Genomic DNA, 27575 nt, shown 5'->3' on the forward strand with positions numbered 1-27575 from the left:
TTCACTTCCCTGCCTCCTGAATACTGCAAGCCAGCTGATTGCCGCAGGCAGGATAGGGAGGGTGGAGGTGCGCCGTGGCAATCAGCTGGCTTGCAACGTTCAGGGGGGAGGAGCGAGGACTCAGCGTGCAGGCTCCCTCCTCTCTCCCCTGCCTGTGGCAATCAGCTGGTTTGTGGCATTCGGGTGGCGGGGGAGAGAGGGGGAGCCTGCGGGCCAAGTCCTCGCTCCTCCCCTCTTCCTCCTGAACGCCACAAGCCAGCTGATTGCCGGGGGCAGGAGGGGGAAGGCGCTGATCTGCGGGGTGTGCCGGCGGGCAGGAGGCGCTGTTGGTGGGGGGTGTAGGGGAGCTGCCAGCTGTGGACAAAGCAGGCAGCCAAATGACGTTATAGCGAAGCATTGCACAACTTTAAATGGAGTATGTTCTGTAATTGAGCAGGGACGTAAGATCGAAACAACGTTAAGCGAGAGGACGTTAAGTGGGGAGTTACTGTAAGTAAAAAGTGATTTTATTAAATTCAAAAAGTAGGATTTAAGTGGTTCCAAGTAATAACAGACAGAACAAAGTGAATTACCAAGCAAAATAAAATAAAATATGCAAGTCTAAGCCTAATACAGTAAGAAAGTGATTACAGATGAAATCTCGCCCTCAGAGATGTTCCAGTAAGCTTTTTACAGACTAGCCTCCTTCTAGTCTGGGTCCAGCAATCACTCACACCCCTGTGGTTACTGTCCTTTTTTTCCAGTTTCTTTCAGGTATCCTTTGGGGGTGGAGAGGCTACCTCTTGAGCCAGCTGAAGACAAAATGGAGGGGTCTCCCAGGGCTTTATATAGCTTCTCCCTTGTGGGTGGAAACCCCTCCCTTCCCCTGTGTAGAATCCCCTCTACAAGATGGAGATTTGGAGTCACCTGGGCAAGTCACATGTCCATGCATGACTTAATTCTCTACAGGAACGTTCCCAGGAAAGCTCAGACGTGGATTGGCATCTATCAAAGTCTATTGTCAGCTTAAGTGTTTCTTGATTGGGCACTTACTGAGATAGTCTTTTTCTCAAGAAGCTGACCAAATGCTTCACTGAGGTTACTTAAAATCAAATAAGTACACAGCCAAAATTCATAACTTCAAACACAAAAATGATACATGCATACAAATAGGATGAATATATTCAGTAGATCATAACCTTTGCAGAGATATGTTACATGGCATATGTAGCATAAAATATATTCCAGTTATGTCATACTTACATTCATAAGCATATTTCTATAAAGCATTATGGGGTGCAACCTCAGAGGTAAAACAATGCCTGCATCTGTAATTTTCACTCCATGCATCTGAAGAAGTGGGTTTTTTACCCACGAAAGCTTATGCCCCTATAAATTTGTTAGTCTTTAAGGTGCCACCGGACTCCTAGTTATCTTTAATTCTGTTGACTAAAAATGTTAATGATACCTTAAATTGGGATAAGATTGCTCCTAACTTCTCCATTCAACAAACTAAAGATATGCAGCAAAAGTAACAAAGTAACATCTGGTTTTCTTTCCTCCTTTATAAGAAAAAGAAAAGAAAAAGAAAAATTCAATATTGGCTTGTGTACATCCAGTTCAATAACCATTCTATTATGCAACAGCGATAAAGTTCTGAAAATTCAATTTTTTTAATATTAATGTACTTTCTTTTAATTGATGAACGCCCATTCATGTCTAGTCCAAGGACTTTTTAATGAAATCTAAGAGCAATTATGTTAGCCAAATCGAGCTAAAATGTATTATGTGTTTCTAGGTGAATTTTTGTAAGATGCCAATGAAAATGCGCCTCCCAATCAAATGCAGTATTCGACGAAACTTCCTATCGGGCATTCATATTGAGTTCAAACAGTCTCCTCACCAAAGAAGCTTACGGGCACAGTTGAATTGGCTTCAGGTATCATTTTTATTATTCACTGTAGGCTGAACAAGAATTGCTAGTAAGCGTTGAGATCAATTCCACAGCAGGTGAGATCATCTGAAGCTGACAGTCCTCTTGTGGTAAAATAAGAAGGGGCCACAAGGTATTTGTGGTGAATAATCCTTTGATCTGGACCTCACTGTTCGCTTTGCTTCATCAGCTTAGATGACCTTAAAGACATGCTACAGGACTTTACTGTATCCCAGAATTTCACAGGTGGTGCTGGTAAGCAATCTATAGGGCAGAATAAAGACGAGTGGGAGACGTTATAATTGAGGTCATGATGGAAATCTTGTTGTGGCAGAGAAAATAATTATAAACATTGTCAGCATTTAAATTGTTGTGTATTTTGCATTTAGTTATGAGATGTCCCTTACTCTCTGTGCTGTACCTAGAGGTTCAGAGTCCAATCCTACAAGAATTACCTGGCATGGTGTTTACTACTGTGAGCAGTCAAAATAGAAATTGCTGTTCTTGGTAGTAATAGTTGGAAGGTTTGGATTCTTCAGTGTATTGGAAGTCTGAAGCAATACTTGTACAGTAAGAACATTTCCATTGTAAAACTTGAGCTTCTAGGCCTCCCCTTCGCCACGCCCTGTAATTGCATACCCATTCATGCACTGCCATGAATTCAGCACCAAAGGTAAATCTTTTGAAGTGCTCTTAAAGTGGAAATCAAGCTATTACATTTGACTTGTAGATTCTGATTACATACAAGCTTAGCAGTTCTAATGTTCTTCTTCGAGTGCTTGTTCACGTCCATTCCACATTAGGTGTACGCGTGCCGCATGCACGAATCGTCGGAAACTTTTCCCTCAGCGGCTCCCGTCGGGCCCGCAGGGTCTCCCCTCCCGCCAGAGCGGCGCCCCGCCCTCGTGTATATATACCCCTGCCGGCCCGACCCTCCCTCAGTTCCTTCTTACCGCCCGTGGCGACGTTGGAACAACTCTGTCTCTCGCCTGAGAGTGTCCCTTAGCATAGCCATTAGCAATAGTTAACAGTTCATAATATAATTAAGTGTTTAGTGTTAAGTAGTTGATTAGTTCTTCCCAAAGACCAAAATCTCTTTGTGATAGGGGTTTGGTCAACCCCGGCACCGGCCCTGGGCGGCGGGGCATGCCGCACGCCCAAGGCTTTAAGGCGTGTGCCGCGTGCCGCAGGCCTATGCCAGTGAGCGACCCACACGAGTCGTGTCTCCGTTGCCTCGGGGAAGCACACCAGAAGGAGCGCTGTAAAATTTGTAAGGCTTTCAAGCCCAGAACTAAGAAAGAGAGAGACTTTCGCCTTAGACAGCTCCTCATGGAGGCGGCGTTACAGCCCTCCTCTTCCGCGGCACCGTCCACTTCGGTGCGGAGTGCCCCGGCATCTGTCCGCGACCCGACACCGGCGGTGCAGACTAAGCCCATGGTGCCGCCAAGGCGACGCCCGGCATCGATCTTCTTCGCCGGCCAAGTCGAAGGGCCAGCCTAAGGCCCGGGGGCGCTCCCCACACAAGAAGGTGGCACCGGCAAAGACCACAAGTACGGCCAAGGCCGTGACGGCCCCGATACAGGTCCCGGTACCAGTGGCTCCGGCGCCGAAGGGCCCGTCGAGCCCCGGGACAAGCGCGTCGAGTGAGGAGGAAGGGCTGGAGGAACTGTTGGAACAGTCCTCCACCCCGGACACATTTGAGGCAGCAAAGGACCTCATTGAATTGTCCTCCGAAAGCACACTCCACGCTAAAGACATTCCGCCGCGACTGCCATCCAAGGGCAAACCGGCGATGATGCGCCCATCGCGGTCGCCATCTCGGCACCGTTCACGGTGCCGGTCCCGGTCGAGCTCCGCCTCGGTGGACTCCCGGCTTCCCGCCACACAACGGACCACAAAACAGTCCGGCCCCGATGCGAGCGAGGCACCGCCCCAGCAGCCCGGCTCGAGCAGGCGCCGGGACGCTTCGATGGCGAGGCTCCCAAGACCATCCTCCCGCAGCCGCTCCCGGTCCCGCGGTCAACGGTACCGTTTCAGGTCCAGATCGGCACGCCGCTACTCACGGTCCCGGTCCCGACGGCACCGCTCCCCGACACCGGACCGGCACCGCCCCACGACACCGCCGTGGCCCTCTAGGTCACCGTCCCTAGCATCGGAAGAGGGCTTGGGTCTTTCCAGATATGGCCGCAGAGGACACGCCGTTAGAGAGCACGAGGCCTCTTGGCAGCCGCATTGGAGCCATCCTGGACAGTGGCCATTCTGGACTCCGTGGGCCTATCATCAGCAAGGCCCTCCGTCCAGAACCTCGAGATCGGGCCCCTCAGGAGACCGGTCCCGCTCCCCACGGTGCCGCCCTACCTCCCGTGCGGAGGCCACGGTCTCCAGACCACCGGACACAGAGAGGGCGGACTCGGCACCGAGCCCGGCACCGTCCCTGACTCAGGGCAGGGGGCGCACCCCGGAGGACCGCCCCGCTGAGGAGGAGTTACAGGAGGACGAGGACGCTCAAAAGGCCATGACCTCCTCCTCCTCACCGGACGAAGCCGTGGCGGGCACAACAGTGTCCGGCCCTCCCCCTATTGACCACCGGGCGCACCAGGACCTGCTCCGCCGGGTGGCCCTCAACTTGGGACTACAAGCAGAGGAGACGGTTGAGCAGGAGGACCCGATGGTGGACATTCTGAGCCCAGAGGGTCCCTCCAGGATCGCGCTCCCGCTCATAAAAACGGTCCAGTCAAACTATAAGACCGTATGGCAAACGCCAGCCTCCTCTGCGCCAACTGCAAAGGGCGTAGAAAGAAAGTACTTTGTCCCGTCCAAAGGGTTTGACTTTCTCTTCTCCCATCCGGCCCCATGTTCGCTGGTCGTCTCGGCGGTTAACGAACGGGAAAGGCATGGCCAGCAGGCCCCAGCCCCCAAGGCCAAGGAAGCAAAACGACTAGACCTATTTGGCAGGAAGGTCTACTCGTCCGGAGGCCTCCAGTTGCGGATCGCAAACCAGCAAGCGATCCTGAATAGGCACAACTTTAACTCATGGGCATCAGTGTCCAAGTTCAAGGACGCCTTGCCTCAGGGCTCACAACCTGAGTTTGCGGCCATAGTGGACGAGGGGAAGGCGGTGGCCAAAACCTCTTTACAGGCCTCACTTGACTCTGCCGACGCAGCCGCTAGAACAATCGCGTCAGGTGTTGTGATGAGAAGCTCTGCATGGCTGCAATCTTCTGGCCTTCCTCCGGAGGTACAAAACACCCTCCAGGACCTGCCGTTCGAGGGTTCGGGCTTATTTTCAGAGCAAACAGACGCCAGGCTACATAGCCTCAAGGACTCTCGGGCTACCCTCAAGTCCTTGGGGATGCACACCCCGGTGACACAGAGAAAGCCCTTTAAGCCCCAACCTCCGCAAAGGCAGTACCATCCTCGCCCTCGACAAGAGCCGTACCGCAGAAGGGGCAGGGATAACAGGCGTAGGCGCAACAATACGCCTAACCAAGGCCAAACCCAAGGCCAAAACAAACCGCAGCCGGGAAACAAGCCAGGGTTTTGAAGCTGCGATCGAGGACAGTGTACCCATCTCCGTTCCGGATCCCCCCATGTTTCGGGGACCGCCTGTCTCATTTCTACCGTGCTTGGTCCAGTATAACATCAGACCGTTGGGTCCTCCGCACAGTGGAGACAGGTTATACCCTCCAGTTCTCCTCGCCCCCTCCCTCCCACCCACCTGCCCCGTCCCTCTTCAGGGACCCCTCTCACGAGCAACTCCTCATGCAGGAGGTTCAGACCCTCCTTTCAGTGGGAGCGGTGGAAGAGGTTCCCCCGGACCTCAGAGGAAAAGGGTTCTACTCGAGATACTTCCTCATTCCCAAAGCAAAAGGGGGCCTCCGTCCTATTCTGGACCTTCGCAAGTTAAACAAATACTTGCTCAAACCACGTTTCCGTATGGTCTCTCTCGGTACCATCATTCCTTCTCTGGATCCGGGGGATTGGTACGCTGCCCTCGATATGAAAGACGCCTATTTTCACATCGCCGTCCGGCCCGCCCACCGGCGATTCCTGCGCTTCACTGTCAACCAGCGCCATTTCCAATTTATGGTCTTGCCCTTCGGCCTGGCAACAGCCCCGCGCGTTTTTACAAAATGCATGTCAGTGGTAGCGGCTTTCCTTCGAAAAAGAAGGATGCGCGTCTACCTGTACCTGGACGATTGGCTTCTAGCGGGCAGGTCGGAGGCGGAGGTTCGCACCCATGTGGCACTGGCGCTGCAATTATTCCGAGAACTCGGCCTGTTGGTCAACGTGCCCAAGTCTTCACTAGTCCCCACACAGAGGCTGGACTTCATAGGGGCAGTCCTGGACTCAGTGGCGGCACGGGCGAGTCTTCCCGTATCGCGATTCCTGGCTATCCAGGAGGCCGTGACCTCCATTCAGCGATTCCCCACGACCACGGCCAGATGTTGCCTACAACTCTTGGGGCACATGGCAGCATGCACACACGTACTCGGGCTCGCCCGTCTCAGACTCCGGCCTCTGCAGCTGTGGTTGGCCCAGGTGTATCGCCCCAACAGAGATCCACTGGACATGGTCGTCACGATTCCAGCTCGGGTATCGGGCGCCCTCTGTTGGTGGCTCGATCAACAGCAGGTTTGCGTGGGGGTCCCGTTCGCCGCCCCACAACCGGCTCTGACGTTAGTAACAGACGCGTCGGACCTGGGTTGGGGGGCGCACCTAGGGGACCAGCGCACTCAGGGCTTGTGGTCCAGGGAGGAACGGTTGCTCCACATCAACCTGAAGGAGCTGAGGGCGGTTCGCCTCGCCTGCCAGACCTTTCACGCCACCATAAGAGGACACAGCGTGTCGGTTCTGACAGACAACACTACCGCTATGTTTTACATAAACAAGCAGGGCGGGTCCCGGTCCTCTCCCCTCTGTCACGAGGCTCTCCTCCTCTGGGACTTCTGCATAGCCCATTCAGTACAACTTCGGGCGGCATATCTCCCCGGGGTCCAGAACGGGCTGGCGGACTGTCTCAGCCGGTCCTATCTCATGCACGAGTGGAGGCTGAGACGAGACATCCTCCGTTCTATTTTCCTGAGGTGGGGGTTTCCCCAGGTGGACCTGTTTGCCAGCAAGGACAACAGCCAGTGCCCGCAATTCTGCTCGTTCCAGAACCACAGTCCGGGCTCAATGGCGGACGCCTTTGCAATCCCGTGGGGCGGAAGCCTGAAGTACGCCTTCCCCCCATTCCCACTCATTCACAGGGTCCTCCTAAAAACCCGCAGGGACAGGGCGACAGTCATTCTAATCGCCCCGGCGTGGCCACGCCAACACTGGTTCACAACTCTGTTGGAACTGTCCGTGACCACTCCGATAGCCCTTCCCCTCCATCACGACCTCATCACTCAAGATCGAGGTCGCCTACTCCACCCCAACCTGCCGTCGCTGCATCTCACGGCATGGCTTCTCTCTGGCTAAGTGAGGTGGAGCACAGATGTTCCCACGAGGTCCAGCAAATCCTCCTTGGTAGTAGGAAACCCTCCACAAGGGCAGCCTACCTGGCCAAGTGGAAGCGCTTCTCCCTGTGGTGTGAGCCTCAACACTCCCAGCCCTTGCAGGCCTCGATACCACTGATTCTGGACTACTTGCTGCACCTCAAACGTCAAGGCCTCGCCCCCGCTTCTATTAAGGTGCATCTGGCCGCCATTTCGGCGTTCCACCCTGGGGAATCAGGCAGATCCGTGTTCTCCAACCCCACGGTAGTCCGATTCCTCAAGGGACTGGAGCGGGTGTTCCCCTACTCGCGCCCTCCTATACCCCCGTGGAACCTCAATCTGGTCCTCACTAAGCTTATGGGGCTGCCCTTTGAACCCCTGGCCTCTTGCTCCCTCACGCACCTTTCATGGAAGGTCGCGTTCCTCGTGGCCATCACCTCGGCTAGGAGGGTGTCGGAATTGAGGGCCCTCACCTCGGAGCCTCCTTATACCGTCTTTTATAAAGATAAGGTGCAGCTTAGGCCTCACCTTAAATTCCTCCCAAAGGTGGTTACGAATTTTCACATGGGGCAGGACATTTGTTTACCGGTATTCTTCCCCAAGCCCCATACGGACCCAAGCCATCGCAGCCTACATACCCTGGATGTTAGGCGGGCATTGGCTTTTTATCTGGACCGTACCAGACCTTTCCGTAAATCGACTCAGCTGTTTGTGGCCGTTGCGGAACGGATGAAGGGCCAGCCTATTTCTACGCAGCGCCTGTCGGCGTGGATCGTGCTTTGCATACGTACGTGTTACGAGCTCGCCAACATGCCTGCTCCTCAGATCAGGGCTCACTCCACTAGAGCCCAGGCGTCTTCGACGGCCTTCTTGGCACAGGTCCCGCTCCAGGAGATCTGCAAGGCAGCCACCTGGTCGTCAGTGCATACCTTCACAGCCCACTACGCAGTCCACCATCAGACCAGAGATGACGCAGTGGTCGGCAGGGCGGTGCTGCAATCAGTTATTCCTTGACTCCTATCCTCCTCCAATGGTAAGCTTGCGAGTCACCTAATGTGGAATGGACGTGAACAAGCACTCGAAGAAGAAAAGACGGTTACTTACCTTCTGTAACTGTTGTTCTTCGAGATGTGTTGTTCACGTCCATTCCACTTCCCACCCTCCTTCCCCTCTGTCGGAGTCACCGGCAAGAAGGAACTGAGGGAGGGTCGGGCCGGCAGGGGTATATATACGCGAGGGCGGGGCGCCGCTCTGGCGGGAGGGGAGACCCTGCGGGCCCGACGGGAGCCGCTGAGGGAAAAGTTTCCGACGATTTGTGCACGCGGCGCGCGTACACCTAATGTGGAATGGACGTGAACAACACATCTCGAAGAACAACAGTTACAGAAGGTAAGTAACCGTCTTTTCTTCAGTCAGAAGAAGAAAGGGAGAATATTTGCTAAAAGTGTTCTCTGAAGGGTAGATAATACTTTCTTAAAGAATGAGAAATAGGAGTTTGTGGAGGAAGAAAACTTGTATTAATACTTCTGCAAAGAACCTCTCTTTAAATAACCAGCTATGTTCCTCATAACTGGATGTTTTTTTCCAAATCCTGTTACTTGACTCAAGGCCACAACTGAAAGTGTTTTTATATTCCATTTCTTTTTATTTGCCTAATTATATAAAAACCTTACAAACCTAAAATGTTCAGTCCATTTGAGAAATTTTAAGAAATTTATCTGTCTACCAAGCTCTCTTAGCTTCTTATTATGTCACTTCAGTCATTTATAGCTTCGTGTTCGCATCAGCACTTCGTACTTGGAAGAGTAATACAATATGGTACCAAGTATTCATTGTATGCCACATTTAGTTGGAATCTCAAATCATAACGTAAGGCCTATGTATGGAATGGGGCACGTGACTAGGCTGTTGAAAGTGGAGTTTACAGAGACCATCTTATTTGATTTGAGCCAAATCCTGTAAAACCTTTTTTTTTAAATCCCTTTGAAATAAAGGGGAGTTGATTTTAGTGGGAGCCTGTAAGTAAGGCTTGTAAGTAAGGACTGCAAGATATGGCCCCTCACTATTTAAAATATAAAACAGTAACAAACAGTCGGAGTGTTTTTAATAGTACCTAAACCCCTGCCTGTGCTGAAATTTGAAAGCTTATTTGCACACTTCCAATCACAACTGTTATTCTGTTGGTCCTAACTGTTCTTGATAAACAGGTGCTAGCAAGGCTTCAGATATCAGGGTAAACACAAAATAAGATTGCAAATGACAACTTTTACTCCAAAACATCATTATATACCTAAGCTGCTTAAGCCACCTGAAGCCAAGGAATCCTTTATAAATCTTACTCTCACTAAAATACTGCTCATCTGATATGACTTTGTTTCAGGTTGATAACCAGTTACCTGGTCCAATGTTCCCAGTTGTGTTTCACCCTGTAGCCCCTCCCAAGTCAATAGCTTTGGATTCAGGTAAGTAAATGCAAGAGTAATCTAAAATTAGTTACCATGACATTAAATATTTTGATTTAACTGCAGAATGGAATCCATTATAAAACTAATTTGCACTTTTTTTTATTAGAGCCAAAACCATTCATAGATATCAGCATCATCACTAGATTCAATGAGTACAGTAAAGTACTGCAGTTCAAGTAAGTAAAAGCATATTATACCTTGCTTTAGAAATGTTAATACCTGTGGAGCTAATACTTTGAGCCCAGTGGTTCTCAAACTGGGGCCGCCGCTTGTGTAGGGAAAGCCCCTGGCAGGCCGGGCCAGTTTGTTTACCTGCTGGGTCTGCAGGTTCGGCCAATCGCAGTTCCCACTGGCCGCGGTTCGCCGCTCCAGGCCAATGGGGGCTGTGGGAAGCGGTGGCCAGCAAATCCCTTGTCCCGCACTGCTTCCCGCAGCCCCCATTGGTCTGGAGCAGCGAACCGCGGCCAGTGGGAGCTGCGATCGGCCGAACCTGCACGGCCCGCCAGGGGCTTTCCCTACACAAGCGGCGGCCCCAGTTTGAGAACCACTGCTTTGAGCCTGTACCATTGTATGCTAAGATGCAATTAGCGTACCAAGTCTTCCAATCCAAGTACTAAAACAAGTCTCAGCATAAGCCAGTTTGATTAGATACATAAACACATTCAGAGAACGTTTGTGTTGTAAATGCAGTTTTCCCCCCGCAGAAGCTGACAAATCATGGTGACTGCTCAGGTAAATGGGCAGTTTACATGGGAGTTTTACCGTGGTCAGAATGAGAGTTTAAGGATCTGAAGCCACTTATCCCATGACTCTTACTACTTTCTCAGAATGTATTTCATGAAGCAATTGTATTGTAATGTATGAAATTCCAGTTAATTATTAGGATAAACCCTAAATAGATTAGATTATTAATGTATTGTGCCTTTTCTGTGTTGAATTGCAGCCTATTATTAATAGCAGAACTCTTCAGATGTCTTTCTGTTAGGCCCCTCCAACTATAAACTGATGCTTTTAATACTCTAACCAGAGCATTAAAATATTGTTATGAGCTTGAACACTTAATACCCAGCATGTGGTTGTTAATTTAAATCTGTATCTATAAGATGATCTGTGATTATAAGTATGAAAAAGTCAGTCACCATATTTTTCCTTTTATTTTTTCTTAGATATTTCATGGTTCTTATCCAGGAGATGGCATTGAAATTGGATCAGGGGTTTCTAGGAGCACTTATTGGGCTTTTCACCCCATCTACTGATCCAGAAGCTGAAAGGCAAAGGGTAATGTGTGTTTAGGAAAAAAGTATTTATTTTGCTAAAACCGGTTTGATTTATTACCATGTGAATTAGATATTTTGAAAATCAAATTTAAAACAAATGGAAAGCATCTTCCAAACTGTAAAATGACTACCAGTTGAATGCTCAGACGGTTGGGGAAAAATATATATTCTCAAATTGAAGTATAGAATTGGGCCCTCTATTAGTTTGTGCGGGCTCCTAGTAGTAGTAGCTTGTCAGTGTTTGGGTAACTACTATTCATAAGAAATGTTAAAACACTTGTTTGAACAATGCACATTCAGCTTGTGGATCTCATGGCTACAAGGTGCTGGGGGCCAAGATTGCAGTAGGATACATAAAATTATTTTATAGAGCTAATGAAAAAATGCAGTTAACTTACATATAGAGTATCTTTAAGTGAACCTGTTAATAGTTCCCATTTTAATTGACTGTCAGATTGAACGCAAGAATGGCCATACTGGGTCACACCAAAGGGCCATCTAGCCCAGTATCCTGTCTTCTGACAGTGGCCAATGCCAGGTGCCCCAGAGGGAATGAACAGAATAGGTAATCATCAAGTGATCCATCCCCTGTCACCCATTCCCAGCTTGTAGCAAACAGGCTAGGGACACCATACGTGCCCATCCTGGCTCATAACCATTGATGGACCTATCCTCCATGAATTAATCTAGTGCTTTTTTTAAACCCTGTTATTGTTTTGGCCTTCACAACATCCTCTGGCAAGGAGTTCCACAGGTTGACTGCATTGTGTTAAGAAATACTTCTGTTTGTTTGTTTTAAACCTGCTGCCTATTAATTTCATTTGGTGACCCCTCGTTCTTGTGTTATGAGAAGGAGTAAATAACACTTCTTTATTTACTTTCTCTACACCAATCATGATTTTATAGACCACTATCATTTCCCCCCTTAGTCGTCTCCTTTCCAAGCTGAAAAGTCCCAATCTTATTAATCTCTCTTCATACAGAAGCCATTCCATACCCCTAATAATTTTTGTTGCCCTTTTCTGAACCTTTTCCAATTCCAATATATCTCTTTTGAGATGGGGCGACCACATCTGCACACAGTATTCAAGATGTAGGTGTACCATGGATTTATATAGAGGCAATATGATCTTTTCTGTCTTATCTATCCCTTTCTTAATGATTCCCAATGTTGTGTTAGCTTTTTTGACTGCGGCTGCACATTGAGTGGGTGTTTTCAGAGAACTATCCACAATGACGCCAAGATCTCTCTCTTGAGTGGTAACCACTAATTTAGACCCCATCATTTTGCTGTAAAGTATGCATACTCATTCCATTTCTTCCTAAGGGAGCAGCAGGTGCTAGTTGTGCAGTGTAAGACAAGAGCATTTTTTAATCATCTATACATCTTCAGAAATAAAAAGATCCCCCATAATTTCTGTGTTAGAGTAGCTCCTACAAACTGGTTTTTCTTGAAATGAAATGTTCAAACCCATAAAGTTTCTTATTTCCAGGTGAAACTGAAGGCCCTCTCTAATTGAGGGGAAAAAAGCGTTAGGTGAACAAGGACTACATGGAAATCATAAGTGTTTATAATTTGTAGTACTCAGCACTCCATCTCAATGAATAAAGTAATAAAAAACTAAAGAATGAAAGAAAAATCTTGAGTGAGATGGAATAAATGTGAGAAGTTACATTTGTCATCAAACCAAGAAAATTTACCCATCAAAAGAAAAACATGTGTAATAGGTCATCTAGAAAGTATTAGTTTGCACTCCTTTGAATAAGGAAGGAATGAGCATAGTTATCACAATTTACCCTGTTTCCCTGAAAATAAGACACCCCCCGAAAATAAGACCTACTTCCAGTTTTGCCTCTCGCTGTAATATAAGACATCCCCCGAAAATAAGACCTCCCCGATAATAAGGCCACCCCGGAATATAAGACCCCGAAGCTCCAGGAAAAATAAAACCTCCCCTGAAAATAAGACCTAGCGCATCTTTGGGAGCAAAAATTAATATAAGACACTGTCTTATTTTCGGGGAAACACGGTAGTATATGATGGATAATTATTGTACTGTACTTGTGTATTTGGAGGACATCTCTGCTACAGCTATCTAAGCAATTGTGTAATTATTTTACTTTTACATTTCTTTGATCCCATAGCTTTTTTTTTTTTTCCAGTTTGAATTCAGGTTGACATTGAGGAAACCAGAGTTTTGATTTAAAATTTTCTTTTTTACAAACAGACAAAGTTAATTCAGCAAGATGTAGATGCTCTTAATGCTGAATTGATGGAATCTTCCTTAACTGATATGTCAACCCTCAGTTTCTTTGAGCACTTCCATATTTCTCCAATTAAGGTATGTTGTAGAGGAAAATACTTCAGAGAAGCAAAAACCTTAAATAGTATGTCCTAATTTCTTTATCATGTTTAACTAGCCATTCACATTGATCGGATTAAATAACTATTTTCTAGCCTTTCATTTACAGTAAGATGACCCTGCAGGAATCTGTGACTTGTCAGATTTTCAATACTTGGTGGAAATGTTTCTCAGTTGATCTAGGAATCATCAACAAATATTTGTTTTATGTTCCTTCTGCACTTAATAACAATAACTGTCTAAACAGAAGGCTATAATGGATGTCATATGGATGTCAAAACTAGAAAGAATATAAAAATACTAACATATATAATGGTGAAAATGTTCACCTTTTTAACAGAGGTGAACAATCTGAATAAAAAGCATTAATCTTTCGTTATACTTAATGTCCTCTCTTTCATTTCTTTTGTTTACCTTTTTATTTCAGTCACAGTAAGGGAAGAAAGCTCACTGATGGTTGTAGTCTAGTTCTGCATCAACCTGTAGTATTCTTCCTCTGCAGTAATGAGTTAATTGCTTAGAGTAGTGTTTCCCAAACTTGGGACACCGCATGTGTAGGGAAAGCCCCTGGCGGGCTGGGCCGGTTTGTTTACCTGCCCCATTCGCAGGTTCGGCCGATTGCGGCTCCCACTGGCCGCGGTTCACCGCTCCAGGCCAATGGGAGCTGCTGGAAGCGGCACGGGCCAAGGGACGTACTGGCCGCCACTTCCAGCAGCTCCCGTTGGCCTGGAGCAGTGAACCGCGGCCAGTGGGAGCCGCAATCGGCCGAACCTGCGAACGGGGCAGGTAAACAAACCGGCCCAGCCTGCCAGGGGCTTTCCCTACACAAGCGGCGTCCCAAGTTTGGGAAACACTGGCTTAGAGGAACCACAGTTTTTGTAAAGAATTACACTTTTGGTTTTTATAGTATTACAACCTCAAGTATTCAGAAATCATGAATCATGCCCCCCAAAATATAAATGGCTTAAAATTGTTATATTGAAAAAATAATAAAATATCTTGATTTCTTCTTACTGGGCCTTATTTCTGAATCTTTAGGGTGTATTTGGGTCACATTCTAAGCTCTAGTTGTGCTTCCTCTTCTCTCCCTTCTCCCAAATTAAACTAGTGATTGTAACAATCACATAACTTCAGGACAGAGTTTAAAAAACCACTAAATATCATGGGGCCCACAATAAAATGGTGGAATTTGACTGTATTTTCATTAACTCTTTGGCGCTACTTGTGGAATTTGGTCATATACCTGTTGAATTTCACTGGAGATGGCTATGCTTTTTGGCCTTTTGGAGCTCTATCTTAAGGGTCTGTAATTTTGGGAAAGAAGGGCTGTTTTTTCTTTCCACCAACTAGCGTGGCAGGTCCCAGTATGCAAAAAACCTGGATGGTAGCGAGGCTCAGAAATTGACTAAGGTGAGCAGTTGGGGGCGGGGGGGCGGGAGGAGGAAACAAAACCGAAACTTAAGCAAGGAGAGATACTAAGAAACCCCACAATAAGGTTCATGCAGTAAGCAGTTTCTCAACATAGCTGAGAGAATGAATATGGATAGAGAAGGCTCTCTGTTATGCTGCTCCCTGCTAAGGTAGAGAAATTTTGAAGAGTCCCCCTACTTGCTAAACAGGTAGTTCTTCTTTGAGTGCTTCCTCATTTCGATTCTGTTCTAGGTGTATGCACGCCCGCATGCACAGTTGTCAGAGACTTTTGCCTTAGCGTTATCCGTAGGGTCGGCTGTGGTGCCCCCTTGAGTGCTGCGCTCATGCGTCAGTATATTAGGCGCCGGCGACCCTTTGCCCTCTCAGTTCCTTCTTACTGCTCATGACAGTTGGTTGGAGAGCCTCATCTTGCCTTTAGCAAGAGCGTTAGTGGTTCTTCATAGTCCTTTGTTCTACCTAATCTGTGTATAGTTAATAGTAGTTAGAGTCCTGGCTGGCAAGGTCATTGGTCCAGTCACGATCACTACTTGCATATCGACATCAGGGAATTCAGGGTGGTGCGCCTGGCCTGCCAAGCCTTCCTACCTAATATACTGGGCAAAGTGGTTCAGGTCCTTATAGACAACAAGGCCGCTGTGTTCTATATCAACAAGCAAGGCAGAGCCAGGTCGACGGCCTTCTGTCAAGAAGCCCTCCGGCTCTGGGACCTCTGTCTGCAGTACGGTATATGTCTCATTGCAGCGCACCTTCCGGGGCCAAGAACGCCTTGGCAGATTGCCTCAGCAGAATCATCTTGTCTCGCCAGGTGGTCAGTTTCATCTTCTGCAAGTGGGGAACTCCCCAAGTGGACCTGTTCGCATCCAGACAGATTAGGAAATGACATGTCTTTTGATTTGATGAGAGGCTTGGACAGGGGGCCCCTGTCGGATGCTTTTCTACTCCTGTGCTCGGGGGCTCTGATGTATGCCTTTCCTCCAGTGATGTTGCTCCCCAGGGTCCTTATGAAGATCAAGCAGCACAGAGCAAAGGTGATCCTCATAGCATCAGCCTGGCTGTGCTAGCACTGTGACAGCATGCTGCTGGACCTTTCGGTGGCAACTCCGTTGCAGTTGCCTCTTGGGCCGGAGTTGCTGTCCCAAAATCACGGCAGTCTTCTGCCACCGAACCTGGCAGCGCTGCACCTGATGGCTTGGCTGTTGTGTGGTTGAATGAGTGGGACAGTAGTGCTCGGCGGAGGTTCAGCAGATCCTGTTGGGAAGTAGAAAGCCCTCTACCAGAGCGACCTACCTGGCCAAGTGGAAGCTGTTCACTTTTTGGACCTCAGAAAAAGGTGTCCAGTCTGAGCGGGCCTCGTTGCAGCTCATTCTGGAATACCTTCTGCATCTCCAGCTCCAGGGTTTGTCCCTTTTATCGATCAAGATCCACCTGGCAGCCATCTTGGCGTTCCATCCACTGCTCAAGGGCAGGTCAGTCTTCGGCCAGGACATGACTGCCAGATTCCTCAAGGGCCTTTAGCGCCTCTACCCGCACGTCAAGGATCCCGTTCCTCCGAGGGACTTGAACTTGGTGCTGTAATGGCTCACGGGGTCCCCTTTCAAGCCTTTGGCTTCCTGTTCTCTCCTCCTCTTGTCCTGGAAGATTGCGTTCCTGGTCGCGGTGACTTCGGCCCGTCGAGTCTTGGAGATTCAGGCGCTCACTTTGGAGCCGCCTTATACGGTTTTCTACAAGGACAATGGAAAGCGGAGACCACACCTGGCTTTCCTTCCCAAGATGGTGTCTCAATTTCATTCAAGCCAGGACATTTACTTAAGTCTACAAAATTGTTCATCACGGTGGCTGACCGGATGAAAGGACACCCTGTATCTGCCCAAACAATTTCTTCTTGGATCACTGCCTGCATTCGCTTCTGCTACAATCAAGCGAAGGTGTTGCTCCTTGCGGTTGTCACTGCCCACTTGACCAGAGCACAGGCCACTTTGGCAGCCCAGGTACCTATCCAGGGCATCTACATGGTGGCTACCTGGTCGTCCGTCCATACATTTACGTGCCACTACGCACTGACCCAGCAGGCCCAGGACGATACTTGCTTTGGTAGGGTAGTACTGCAAGCCATGAAACTGTGAACTCTGAGCTCACCTCCGTAGATACTGCTTGAGAATGCTAGAATGGAATCTGCTAGAATGGAATCGACATGAGCAAGCACTCGAAGAAGAAAAACGGTTACCTTTCATAACTATTGTTCTTCGAGATGTGTTGCTCATGTCCATTCCATTACTCACCCTCCTATCTCTGTCGGAGCTGTCGGCAAGAAGGAACTGAGAGGGCATAAGGTCGGTGGTGCCTAATATACTGATGTGTGAGCACAGCACTCAAGGGGGTGCCACAGACAATCCTAAGGCAAAAGTCTCTGACAACTGTGCACGTCGGCGCGCACACACCTAGAATGGAATGGACATGAGCAACACATCTCAAAGAACAACAGTTATGAAAGGTAACCATAGTTTGCCTGAAGAGACTCAGAACTGAGATCACGTATTGCCAACACTGTGAAATGTGTAGTTCCAGAGAAGAATTCAGGATAGTTAAAATACAAGTCTTTTTTGCCAATACTAATTTCCATCAGGACCCAAATGAGTCACTTATATTCCACATTCTTTTCTGTCAGTGAACTTGATTGATGTCATCATGATTTATGAATAAACTTTGGCGTTATTCTCATGATTTTTATGAACAGAGGATTTTGTTTGCGTTTTACTGTGCTCTGTGCACATGGTAGAGCCCTGCAAATCTGCGGATATCCACAGATATCCACGAACCATGTTTGCAGCTTGCAGATGGATGCGGATCCAAATTTTGTATCCATGCATGGCTCTACACATGGGTGAATAAAAGAGCTATTAAGGGAACTTGATCACTATTTTTTAAGCACATTGCAGGTATAACTGTTAAAGTAGTGCAATTTTTAAAAACCAAGTCAAATATAAATAATTTACAAACATGATTGTTGGATTTCATATATACCTGTTGATTTCACTCTTTACAAATATTTTTGTCTTGTAGTTGCATTTGAGTCTGTCTTTGGGTTCAGGTGGAGAAGAATCAGATAAGGACAAAAAAGAAATGATCGCTATTCATTCGGTCAACTTGCTATTGAAAAGCATTGGGGCTACTCTGACTGATGTGGATGATCTTATATTTAAGTAAGCTGATACTTCTGGCTAATAGATTTTGACTGTTAAATTTGTAAATAGAGTTAGTGAATTCTTGCAGGTATTTCAGTTCTTCAGCAGTAGTCAGTAAATGATTGGTCTGATTTAACTATTTAGAATGAATTTAATTGCTTTGTAATCAAGTAAGGTGACATGCATGTAAAGTGTGTGTGTTATTTTTAAAAGCGGACTTGAGCTCCTCAGGGGGAAGGAGATGAATGGGAAAGGAAGGGTATCTAATCGTTCTAAAACCTGACACTGCATCTCTTGGTATCCTTTGCTCCCTACAAATGTATAAAGTAGTGCTCTAACTGCATTACTGAATAATGCACAATAGAAATGTACAGGTTAGTTAAATAACTTTGTAAATTTAACTACTCTAATGCTAATCTCTAGTTACTAAGTCCATAAAAGAATTTTTTTTTCAGCTATTAAACGTTCCTATTTGTCTTTCAGACTTGCTTTCTTTGAAATTAAGTATCAGTTTTACAGGAGAGATGACCTAATAAGGAGAGTTGTTACACATTATAGTGAACAAGTAAGTTCATTCAGTGAATTGTACTTTTTAAATATATATTTTTAGGATAAATATACCTGCCTGGAATGTGAAGCTTTTGTGAAATAGTTTATTTGGGTATAAACTATTAGTTTTACAAATCCATTGTTCATAGTCATTTTTGTGGCAAAGCATCTAAACCTGAATTACCTCTACTTCAAATGGATTTCAGTTTCAACAGTTCCTGCTTTTTCTTTTGCCCACCGATGTAAATACAGTACTAGACTCATCATCCACCATGACATTCTAATAGAGCTACTTGTACATTTGCCGCATCTTTTGTCATAGCCAGACACTTTCACAATCACTCAAACAGAGCATACTTACTCCTGTGCCTATGTAGTGCTTTTATCCTGGTCTATAGCATTACGCAGTACTTCTGCTAAGCCACTGTTTTAATACCATCTTACTTGTGCTTGAAAGATTTAAAAAGCTATGTTATATAGATTTTTAATTCTAACTTGGGTAGTGTTAAACAAGAGCTGATATGTACTGTGTCCACTTTTGTTCTTCATTTAGTTCTTGAAGCAGATGTATGTTCTTGTACTGGGTTTAGATGTCCTGGGAAATCCATTTGGCTTAATCAGAGGTTTGTCTGAGGGTGTTGAAGCTTTCTTCTATGAGCCTTTCCAGGTATGATTTCTTCTTTTAGGTCATTGTATTAGTCAGTTAGCTATAGGTTGCTAAAAATATTTTTGAACCTGATGAAGAATTGGGAAATTGTGACACTTGCTACTTGAAGAAATGTCTTGTTAAAGGGTATGTCTATACCACAATAGAAGATGCATGGGATGGCTGTGGTTGGCCCGGGTTAGCTGACTGTGCCTTGCTGGGCATGGGGGCTATGATATTGTAGTGTAGATGTTTTGGCTCGGGATGGAACTCAGGTTCTGAGACCCTGCAAGGGGGGAGGGTCTCAGAGCTTGGGCTCTAGCCCAAATTCAAACGTCTACACTGCTATTTTTAGCCCTGAAGCCTGAGTCCTGTGAGCCCCATCAGCTGACCTGGGCTCTGAGACTCAGTGCTATGGGTTTATCACAGTGTAGACATACCCTAAATGAACGGACATTTTCCAATGCAGAGCAGTTGCCATTTGATTCTTGAAGAGCTGTAGGATGAAGAGAGGGTTTTCTCTCTCTCTCTGTATTTTAATTTGTAGTAAATTTCATCTTTAGGGGGCTGTTCAAGGACCTGAAGAATTTGCTGAGGGCTTTGTGATTGGTGTAAAGAGTCTTCTTGGTCACACAGTAGGTATGTATCATGTACCTTTGTCATTGACAAAAGTACTTTTTAACCTAGTTCATGTACTGTATGACCAAATGTCTTTCCAGAGCTTTTGCTATTTTAATTTGGTTGAGAAGCATTTTCAAAACACTAATCATGGGAATCATGGCAGAAGCTGTGCTAGAAAACACTGGCTGAAGAGATCTCTGAGCTATTAGCAATTATTTTTCAGAACTCATGGAGGATGGGAGATATCACAGAGGACTGGAAAAGGGCAAATATAGTACCTATCTGTTTAAAAAAAAGGAGTAAGGGCAACCCAGGAAATTATAGACCAGTCAGCTTAACTTTGGTACATGGAAAGATAATGGCGCAAATAGTCAAGCAAACTGTTCATAATCACCTAGAAGATAATAAGCTGATAAGTAGCAGTCAACATGGATTTGTCAAGAACAAATCCTGTCAAACCAACCTAATACTGTAACTCCTCACTTAACGTTGTAGTTATGTTCCTGAAAAATGCAACTGTAAGTGAAACGATGTTAAGAGAATCCAATTTCCCCATAAGAATGAATGTAAACGGGGGGTTAGGTTCCAGGGAAAGTTTTTTTGCCATATAGTACAGTATTATAGTTGGGAGGTGCCCCCGCCTTACCCCACACAGGCACAGCCCACTGGCACTGGAGACACTGAGGCAGGCAAGGAGGCTGAAGGTGCTGTAGGCTAGGAGAAGCACGTTGCGCAGCAGCAGCGACAGCTTCCCCTACTCTGCAAGCACCAGGGGCAGGGGGCTCAACCCTCGGCCCGCCCACGCCACCCCTTCCCCCAAGCCCCCACCCTTAACCCCACTCTTCTTTCCCTCTCCTCTTCCTCCTTTACTCCTCATGTCGCATCCTCGCTCCTCCCCTTTCCCTCTCCTGTCTCCTGCCCGCAGCAATCAGCTGGCTTGCAGCATTCAGGGGGCAGGAGGGAGGGGTGAGGAGCGAGGACATGCCGTGCAGGCTCCTCTTCCCTCCCCTGCCTCCCAGACACTGCAAACCAGATGATTGCCTTGGGCAGGAGGCAGGGGAGGGAGGGGGGAGGTGCGCCATGTCCTCACTCTTCCCTCCCTCCTGCCCGCAGCAATCAGCTGGCTTGTGATGTTCGGGGCAGGAGGGAGGGGGGAAGGAGCGAGGACTCAGCGCAGAGGCTCCCCACTCCCTCCCCTGCCTCCTGCCCAAGGCAATCATCTGATTTGCGGCGTTTGGGAGGCAGGGGAGGGAGGGGGAGCCAGTGCGCTGAGTCCTCGCTCCTCCCCTCTCCCTCCTGAATGCCGCAAGCCAGAGTTGATCACCGCGGGCAGTAGGCACTGATCCGCGGGGTCTGCCAGCGGGCAGGAGGTGCTGGGGGGGGGGGGGCATAGGGGAGCTGATGGGGGGCTGCCAGCTGTGGACAGAGCAGACAGCCAAACAACGTTATAGTTAAGCATTGCACAACTTTAAATGGAGCATGTTCTGTAATTGAGCAGGGACGTAAGATCGAAACAACGTTAAGCGAGAGGACGTTAAATGGGGAGTTACAGTATTCTTCTTTGACAGGGTAACAAGCTTGGTGGATAGGGGAGAAGCAGTAGATGTGGTATATCTTGACTTTAGTGAGGCTTTTCATACTGTCTCACATGACCTTCTCATAAACAAACCACGGAAGTATAGCCTAGATGAGCCTACTGTAAGGTGGGTGCACAACTGGTTGGAAAACTGTACTGCAGAGTAGTTATCAATGGTTCATAGTCAAGCTAGAAAGATACATCAAGTGAGGTCCCATAAATATCTGTCCTGAGTCAGGTTCTATTCAATATCTTCATAAATGATTTGGATAATGCCATAGAGAATACACTTTTATCAAGTTTGTGTACGATACCAAGCTCGGAGAGGTTGCAAGTGCTTTGGAGGACAAGATTATAATTCAAAATCATCTTGACAAACTGGAGAAATAGTCTGGAATTAAAAGGATGAAATTCAATGAGGAAAATGAAAAAAGTACTATGATGAGGAAGGAGTAATCAGCTGCACAAATACAGAATGGGAAATGACTGCCTAGGAAAGAGTACTTTATTAAAATGGATCACAAACTAAATATGAGTTAACAATGTAATACAGTTTCAAAAAGAGCAAACTTCATTCTGGGATGTATTAGCAGGACTGTTGTAAGTAAGGCACAAGAAGTGATTCTTCCACTTTACTCAGCACTGATAAGGCCTCAACTGGAGTATTCTGTCCAGTTCTGGACACCAAACTTGTCAGTAACAGAGGATGAACCTGACTGTGCTAAAAATGTTTCAAGGCATGTCAGGTCTATATGAAATATTTGTCCTTTGCTACAATAAGTTTCATGCCTATACACTGGAGCCTGTTGCTTGAAAGGTAATGTGGTATTCCATGCTCCTAGTGTGATGATTTTACTAAATGATCATATTGTTAACTTTAGCACCAAAAGATTTCTCTGAATTGCATGCTGTTTAAATTGTACATTATGGTTTGTCCATTTTTAAATATTAAGAAGGGACCATGTGACTTAATCTCTCCTTGGCTGACAGGGGGCGCAGCTGGGGTGGTATCTCGGATCACTGGTTCAGTTGGAAAAGGCTTGGCTGCTATAACTATGGACAAAGAATACCAGCAAAAACGGAGAGAGGAGATGGGCCGTCAGCCAAAGGACTTTGGTGACAGTTTAGCCAAAGGAGGAAAAGGCTTTTTACGGGTATGAAATTCGAACTAAACCTACGGTGAACTGACAGTTGGGTCTGTGCTAGAAAATCATTATCTACATGTATGAAACAATTTAATGGTATCCTCCATATTCAGTTTAATTAACTAATAAAAGAAGCAGAAACTGAAGAAAAATAATTAAAGTCCATTTACATAGCATGGAGTATTGAGTATTATCGTAGGGTGATTTATTTTCTGTTTCTTCTAGAATCTACCTGGGAGTGTCATAAAAAGATTTTAAATTTCTAAAAAATATCTGAAGATGAAGCATATGTAGACAAATTGCTTCAACATTTCTGAAATGTAATGTACTTAGATTCTGAAGTGTGTTCTGTTCCTGACAATGATGCAAGTATTTTGAAAAATAAGACACCTAATAGTATAGATACGTGACATGAGGCAGAATGGGGGAGTGTTGAGAGTTAAAATCCAAGAGATAATATCTGGTCATAAGTAAGTGAAATTCTAGTTAACAATAGTATTGTCCTGTAAGACCTAAGTATTACTGCTCATTATTATCAACTTCTGTAGATCTAACACAAATATGCTAAATGCTTCTGAAAGAATATCAGTTATAGTAGTTATGAGCTGCTGTCTTTTTGTAGCTAGCTTTTGCAAAGTAGGAAGCTCATATCAAGGGTATTTTATTTTAAAAAATCTATCTTGATGGGTAAGTGTGAAGAACCATGCAATTAATGTATTTTATAGATAATAGCTGTATCAGGAACAGAGAAGGAAGGAGGCTTCCACTCCTTTCCTTATTTGACTTCCCACTCTTCCACATAGGAGTAAAGCTGAAGGTAAAAAGGGAAGGACCAACTCGGGCCCCTTCCAACCACTTAAATCCCCTTCCCCCTGGCTAGCAAGTTTCTTGTGGCCTGAAACTTACTGGGTTTTAGATCTTTATCTCTGGAATCAGTAGTTCTTTCCTGAGGGTATGTCTACACTACAGGATTAATCCGAATTTAGATAATTCGAATTTGGGAAACAGGTTGTATAAATTCGATTGTGCGCGGCCACACTAAGCACCTTAATTCGGTTTTTAACCACATTAATTCGGTGGTGTGCGGCCACACTACACCATTAATTTAAACACAGTAATTCGGTGGTGTGCGGCCACACTAACCCTAATTCGAATTAACAAAATCGATTTAGGCTCTACTCCGCTCGTCGAGGTGGAGTACAGAAATCAATTTTAAGTGCCCTTTAATTCGAATTAACTGGCTCTGTAGTGTGGACGGGTGAAGGGTTAATTCGGATTAACGCAGCTAAATCCGAATTAAAGTCGTAGTGTAGACCAGGCCTGAGTGATTGTCCCTATGTGTAGTGCCCTTCAGATTGCACATGCTCACCATACACCCAACAAACACTGTCAGTACAGGATTCTTCCCTTTGGATTCTGGGCAACACCAAGAATGTTCACCAAGGTGCTATCAGTGCTGCAGGTTACTTCTGCTGACAAGGAGCGACAGTATTCCTTTACTTAGAGGATTGGCTCCTACAGGGACAATCTTACTGTGAAACGTAAGAAGCAGCTTCTAGATCTCTTTCACAGATTGAATTCAGGGTGAACCTGAAGAAGTCCACCCTAGAAGCCACAGTTGTGGATGAGGTTGAATGCTGTGACTGCCAGGATATATTTACCAGATGACCAGTTCCTCTCCATCAGTCTCATACAGTGAACCCTGATGACCCTCAGGATGTCCATACAATCCTGGCAGTGTTGGATCATATAGCCACAAGCACCTATGTGATCCTGTTAGCTGGGCTTCATGTCCGATGTATGAAGGCTTTGTTACAGACTATGTATACCCTGGTTCAAGCATAGACTCAACCTGCTAGTCAGGGTTCCCCAGAGGTTCTTGTACTCTCTTACTTGGTGGGAACACAGACAAAAAAAATGTGTGTGCGCGTATCCATTATATGAATACCGTTCAACTCCCTGCTCACAACAAAGACCTTGACCATGGATGCATCCCTCATCAGTTGGGGAGCACACATGGAGGGACAGGTATATAATATTACCTATAGAAATATTGTTATCCTATATTTACCTATCCCTCCATGTGTATATAATCTTGAGTTCTGTTGTAAATTCTGGAGGAGAGTATTCCTCTACTGGCCACAGCCCTTCTGTCCCATCTCCTTCAGTTTTTCTGTTTCAGTCCAGTCTCTTTCACATGTCCCCATGTTACCCCAGCTTCTCACAGGTGCTATTTACCCAGCTGACTGGGCAAGACCATCTTGACAGAGCTATTGAGTATCTTCTAGTCCAGGGAGGCAGGAGCTGAGAAGCACCTCCACTGGAATTGCTCCTCCCAACTGCCAGGAGCCCCTATGATGTGGCACAGGAACTGAGAGAAGAGAGATTCTCTCCTGTGCGTCCAGTGCTCCCCCAGTAGTGCCCAAGTAACTTTGTAGAATCAGCAGCCTAAATCAACGCAGAGAGGACAAGAACCAAAGTGGAGTACGGGAGAGAAGGAGAAAGCAGTTTGGACAAGGAGCCCAGGGTGGGGAGGGAGGAAGAAACAGGGAGATGGGTGGGAAGAAGACTGGGAGCCAGTGCGTGGGGTAACCAGGACTCTGACAGGGAGCTCACGACGAGGAGCCCCAAGGGTCAAACTGAAACAAGAATGTTGCATGGAAAGTACAGATGGACTCTTAAGAGAATTTAGCTGCCAGATTCTTTAAAAAAAAATCTCTACTGAGCATGTGTGAACTGAGATTTTCAGGAAGGTACTAATTTGGCCAAATGTGGGCTGTTTCTCACGGAAACCACAAAGGAAACAGATTGCCAACCCCAGGGTGTGACCCACCTGCCAAATTTCAAGTCCCTGCTTACAAAGTGGTTCATTCACCTCAGGAGCCACCTCCTTGTGGCCAGGTGTGGTGGCAGTCTCTGTGTATGGCACCCCCTGCCAATAGTCATTATATCGTTGCGGTGGTCTCTCTCCCTGCAGCTTGGCCTTCTGGGCAGGTTATGCTTTAATCCACTCCTTCCAGGGTAACAGAGTCACACCCAGCGATAGACTTTACAGTGGGCCTTCCATCTGTCTTAGTGGTTGGAGGTTGTCACGAATCCACAGGATCGGTGCTACGGCCCCAGCTACATTGGTGGCTGGTACGAAACCCTGGGATCTTGTAGCTGGCAACCAAGGTCTTCTCCCTCAGACTCCTTGCTGCCTCCCTGGATCATATCCTACCTTTTTTATCCCCCAGAGAGAGACACTACAGATTGTCTCCCTGCAGCCCTTCCAAGATGGGTTTTGGTGTCAGTTAAGCTTTTTTGCTCTCTTCCTTGCAAATGCTGCTCGGTATGTTAATTGGCCTCTCAGGCCCACATTAACCTTTTCAGGGTCTATGTGGGGTACACATATACCCCTCATTGCTCCAAAGCACGGAGACACTACTAGAGCGTCTAAATTAAACAGTTATAAAAATATTTTTTAACATGGCCAAAATATTTCCCCCTAGTCTTGTTTTCAGAGGCAGCTGTAACATATTTGCTAAAACTTTCCAAAAAAGTTGAATATGAGTCAGAGACCCAGCATGTAAAACTTCAGCTGAAATTTTTCAGGTTCTGGCCAGGTTAGAAGAACTGAAAACAGTGTCATAATAGGAAGTATTGGGGGAGCCTTAAGTACCGGCAGCACTCTCAGCTCCACCTATTATTACATATTTAAGATTAGTCAAAGTATTGTTGCGATACGTGTTCAATCAAGGCTTACCTAGATGGATACTCGGGCTTGTCTACACTTACCGGTGGATCTACGGGCGGCAATCGATACATTGGCAGTCAATTTAGCGGGGTCTAGTGAAGACCCGCTAAATCAACCGGAGATCGCTCCGCAGACCGTCGACTTCTGTACTCCACCAGATTGAGAAGAGAAAGGGGAGTCGATGGGAGAGCATCTTCCGTCAACATTGCATAGTGTGGACCCCGCGGTAAGTAGATCTAAGCTACGTCGATTTGAGTTACGCTATTCACATAACTCAAATTGCATACCTTAGATCAAATTTCCCTTGTAGTGTAGACAAGGCCTTAGTGGCAAGCCAGGACGTGACTCTACAGTGCACAAACCTGCTGCATACTAACTGGCCGTGCGGAGTCTGATGTGGAGAACTATTAGTTCATGGTAGCAAAGTGTGCTAGAAGTTCCCAAGTGCACTCTGGCTTAGAGAACTTCTAATACGTGGTAGCAGAGTCTGCATGGCCAGTTAGTGCTTGGGAGGCTAGTATGCTGTAAATTTACATCCTGACTTGCAGCACACTGTCTCTCTGTAGAGAAGCCATTATAACATGAATTCTAGAACCTAGGCTTAGTTAACTAGTTATTGTTGTGTCTTATAATATTGCTCACTTGTCTTTCTCAGCCAGGTAAGCTGTGATCCCTTTTTCATGAAACAAGCTATGCTTAGCTTGTCTCCTCAGTGAAGGCTGTCTCTCTCCACCTCAAGTTATCCCCCAACAATCCATTCTTTATTTATAACCAGGATCCCATGTTAGTTGTTTTTCCTGTGTGTTCCTTCCTCATCAACTCTACAAGCTCTTCATTAGCATCAGGCTCATTATTGCAAATAGACTTCCATTGAAAGGCACTCAGTACACGATGACCAGCCAGAGAGATAAATGTTTACTCCCTTCTGCCTGAATAGATCCTGTTTATCACCTCTGGTGACCTGTGTTAACTTATGTACCTTAAGAACATAGTTTTCAGTAAAGACACGTAACTCTTTAACTATCATTGTACATACATTTTGCAATTATTATGATGACCAGTAAGCTACTGGCTCTTGGTAGAGACCTCACATGCCCCCACTCTTTGGTGAATGATTACATAGGGGATCTCTGTAAACCGCTATATATGCCCTCTGCCAGTTGGCCCCAGTGGTCTGTGGTTCACATCC

General features: G+C 46.4%; 1 protein-coding gene across 1 annotated transcript in view; it reads left to right on the plus strand.

The window, feature by feature from the left end:
* VPS13C (vacuolar protein sorting 13 homolog C) overlaps positions 1-27575 on the plus strand; it is a 202531-nt gene that overhangs the window by 152707 nt on the left and 22249 nt on the right. The window contains 10 exon segments of the mRNA XM_029910705.1: positions 1778-1918; positions 9776-9857; positions 9967-10036; positions 11027-11138; positions 13366-13479; positions 17992-18131; positions 18597-18678; positions 19216-19329; positions 19872-19947; positions 22496-22659. Coding sequence (XP_029766565.1) covers positions 1778-1918; positions 9776-9857; positions 9967-10036; positions 11027-11138; positions 13366-13479; positions 17992-18131; positions 18597-18678; positions 19216-19329; positions 19872-19947; positions 22496-22659 — 1095 coding nt within the window.

Source organism: Terrapene carolina, unplaced genomic scaffold (genome assembly GCF_002925995.2).
Source record: "Terrapene carolina triunguis isolate 2854851 unplaced genomic scaffold, T_m_triunguis-2.0 Scaffold67, whole genome shotgun sequence".
In the NCBI taxonomy this organism is placed as follows: domain Eukaryota; kingdom Metazoa; phylum Chordata; order Testudines; family Emydidae; genus Terrapene; species Terrapene triunguis.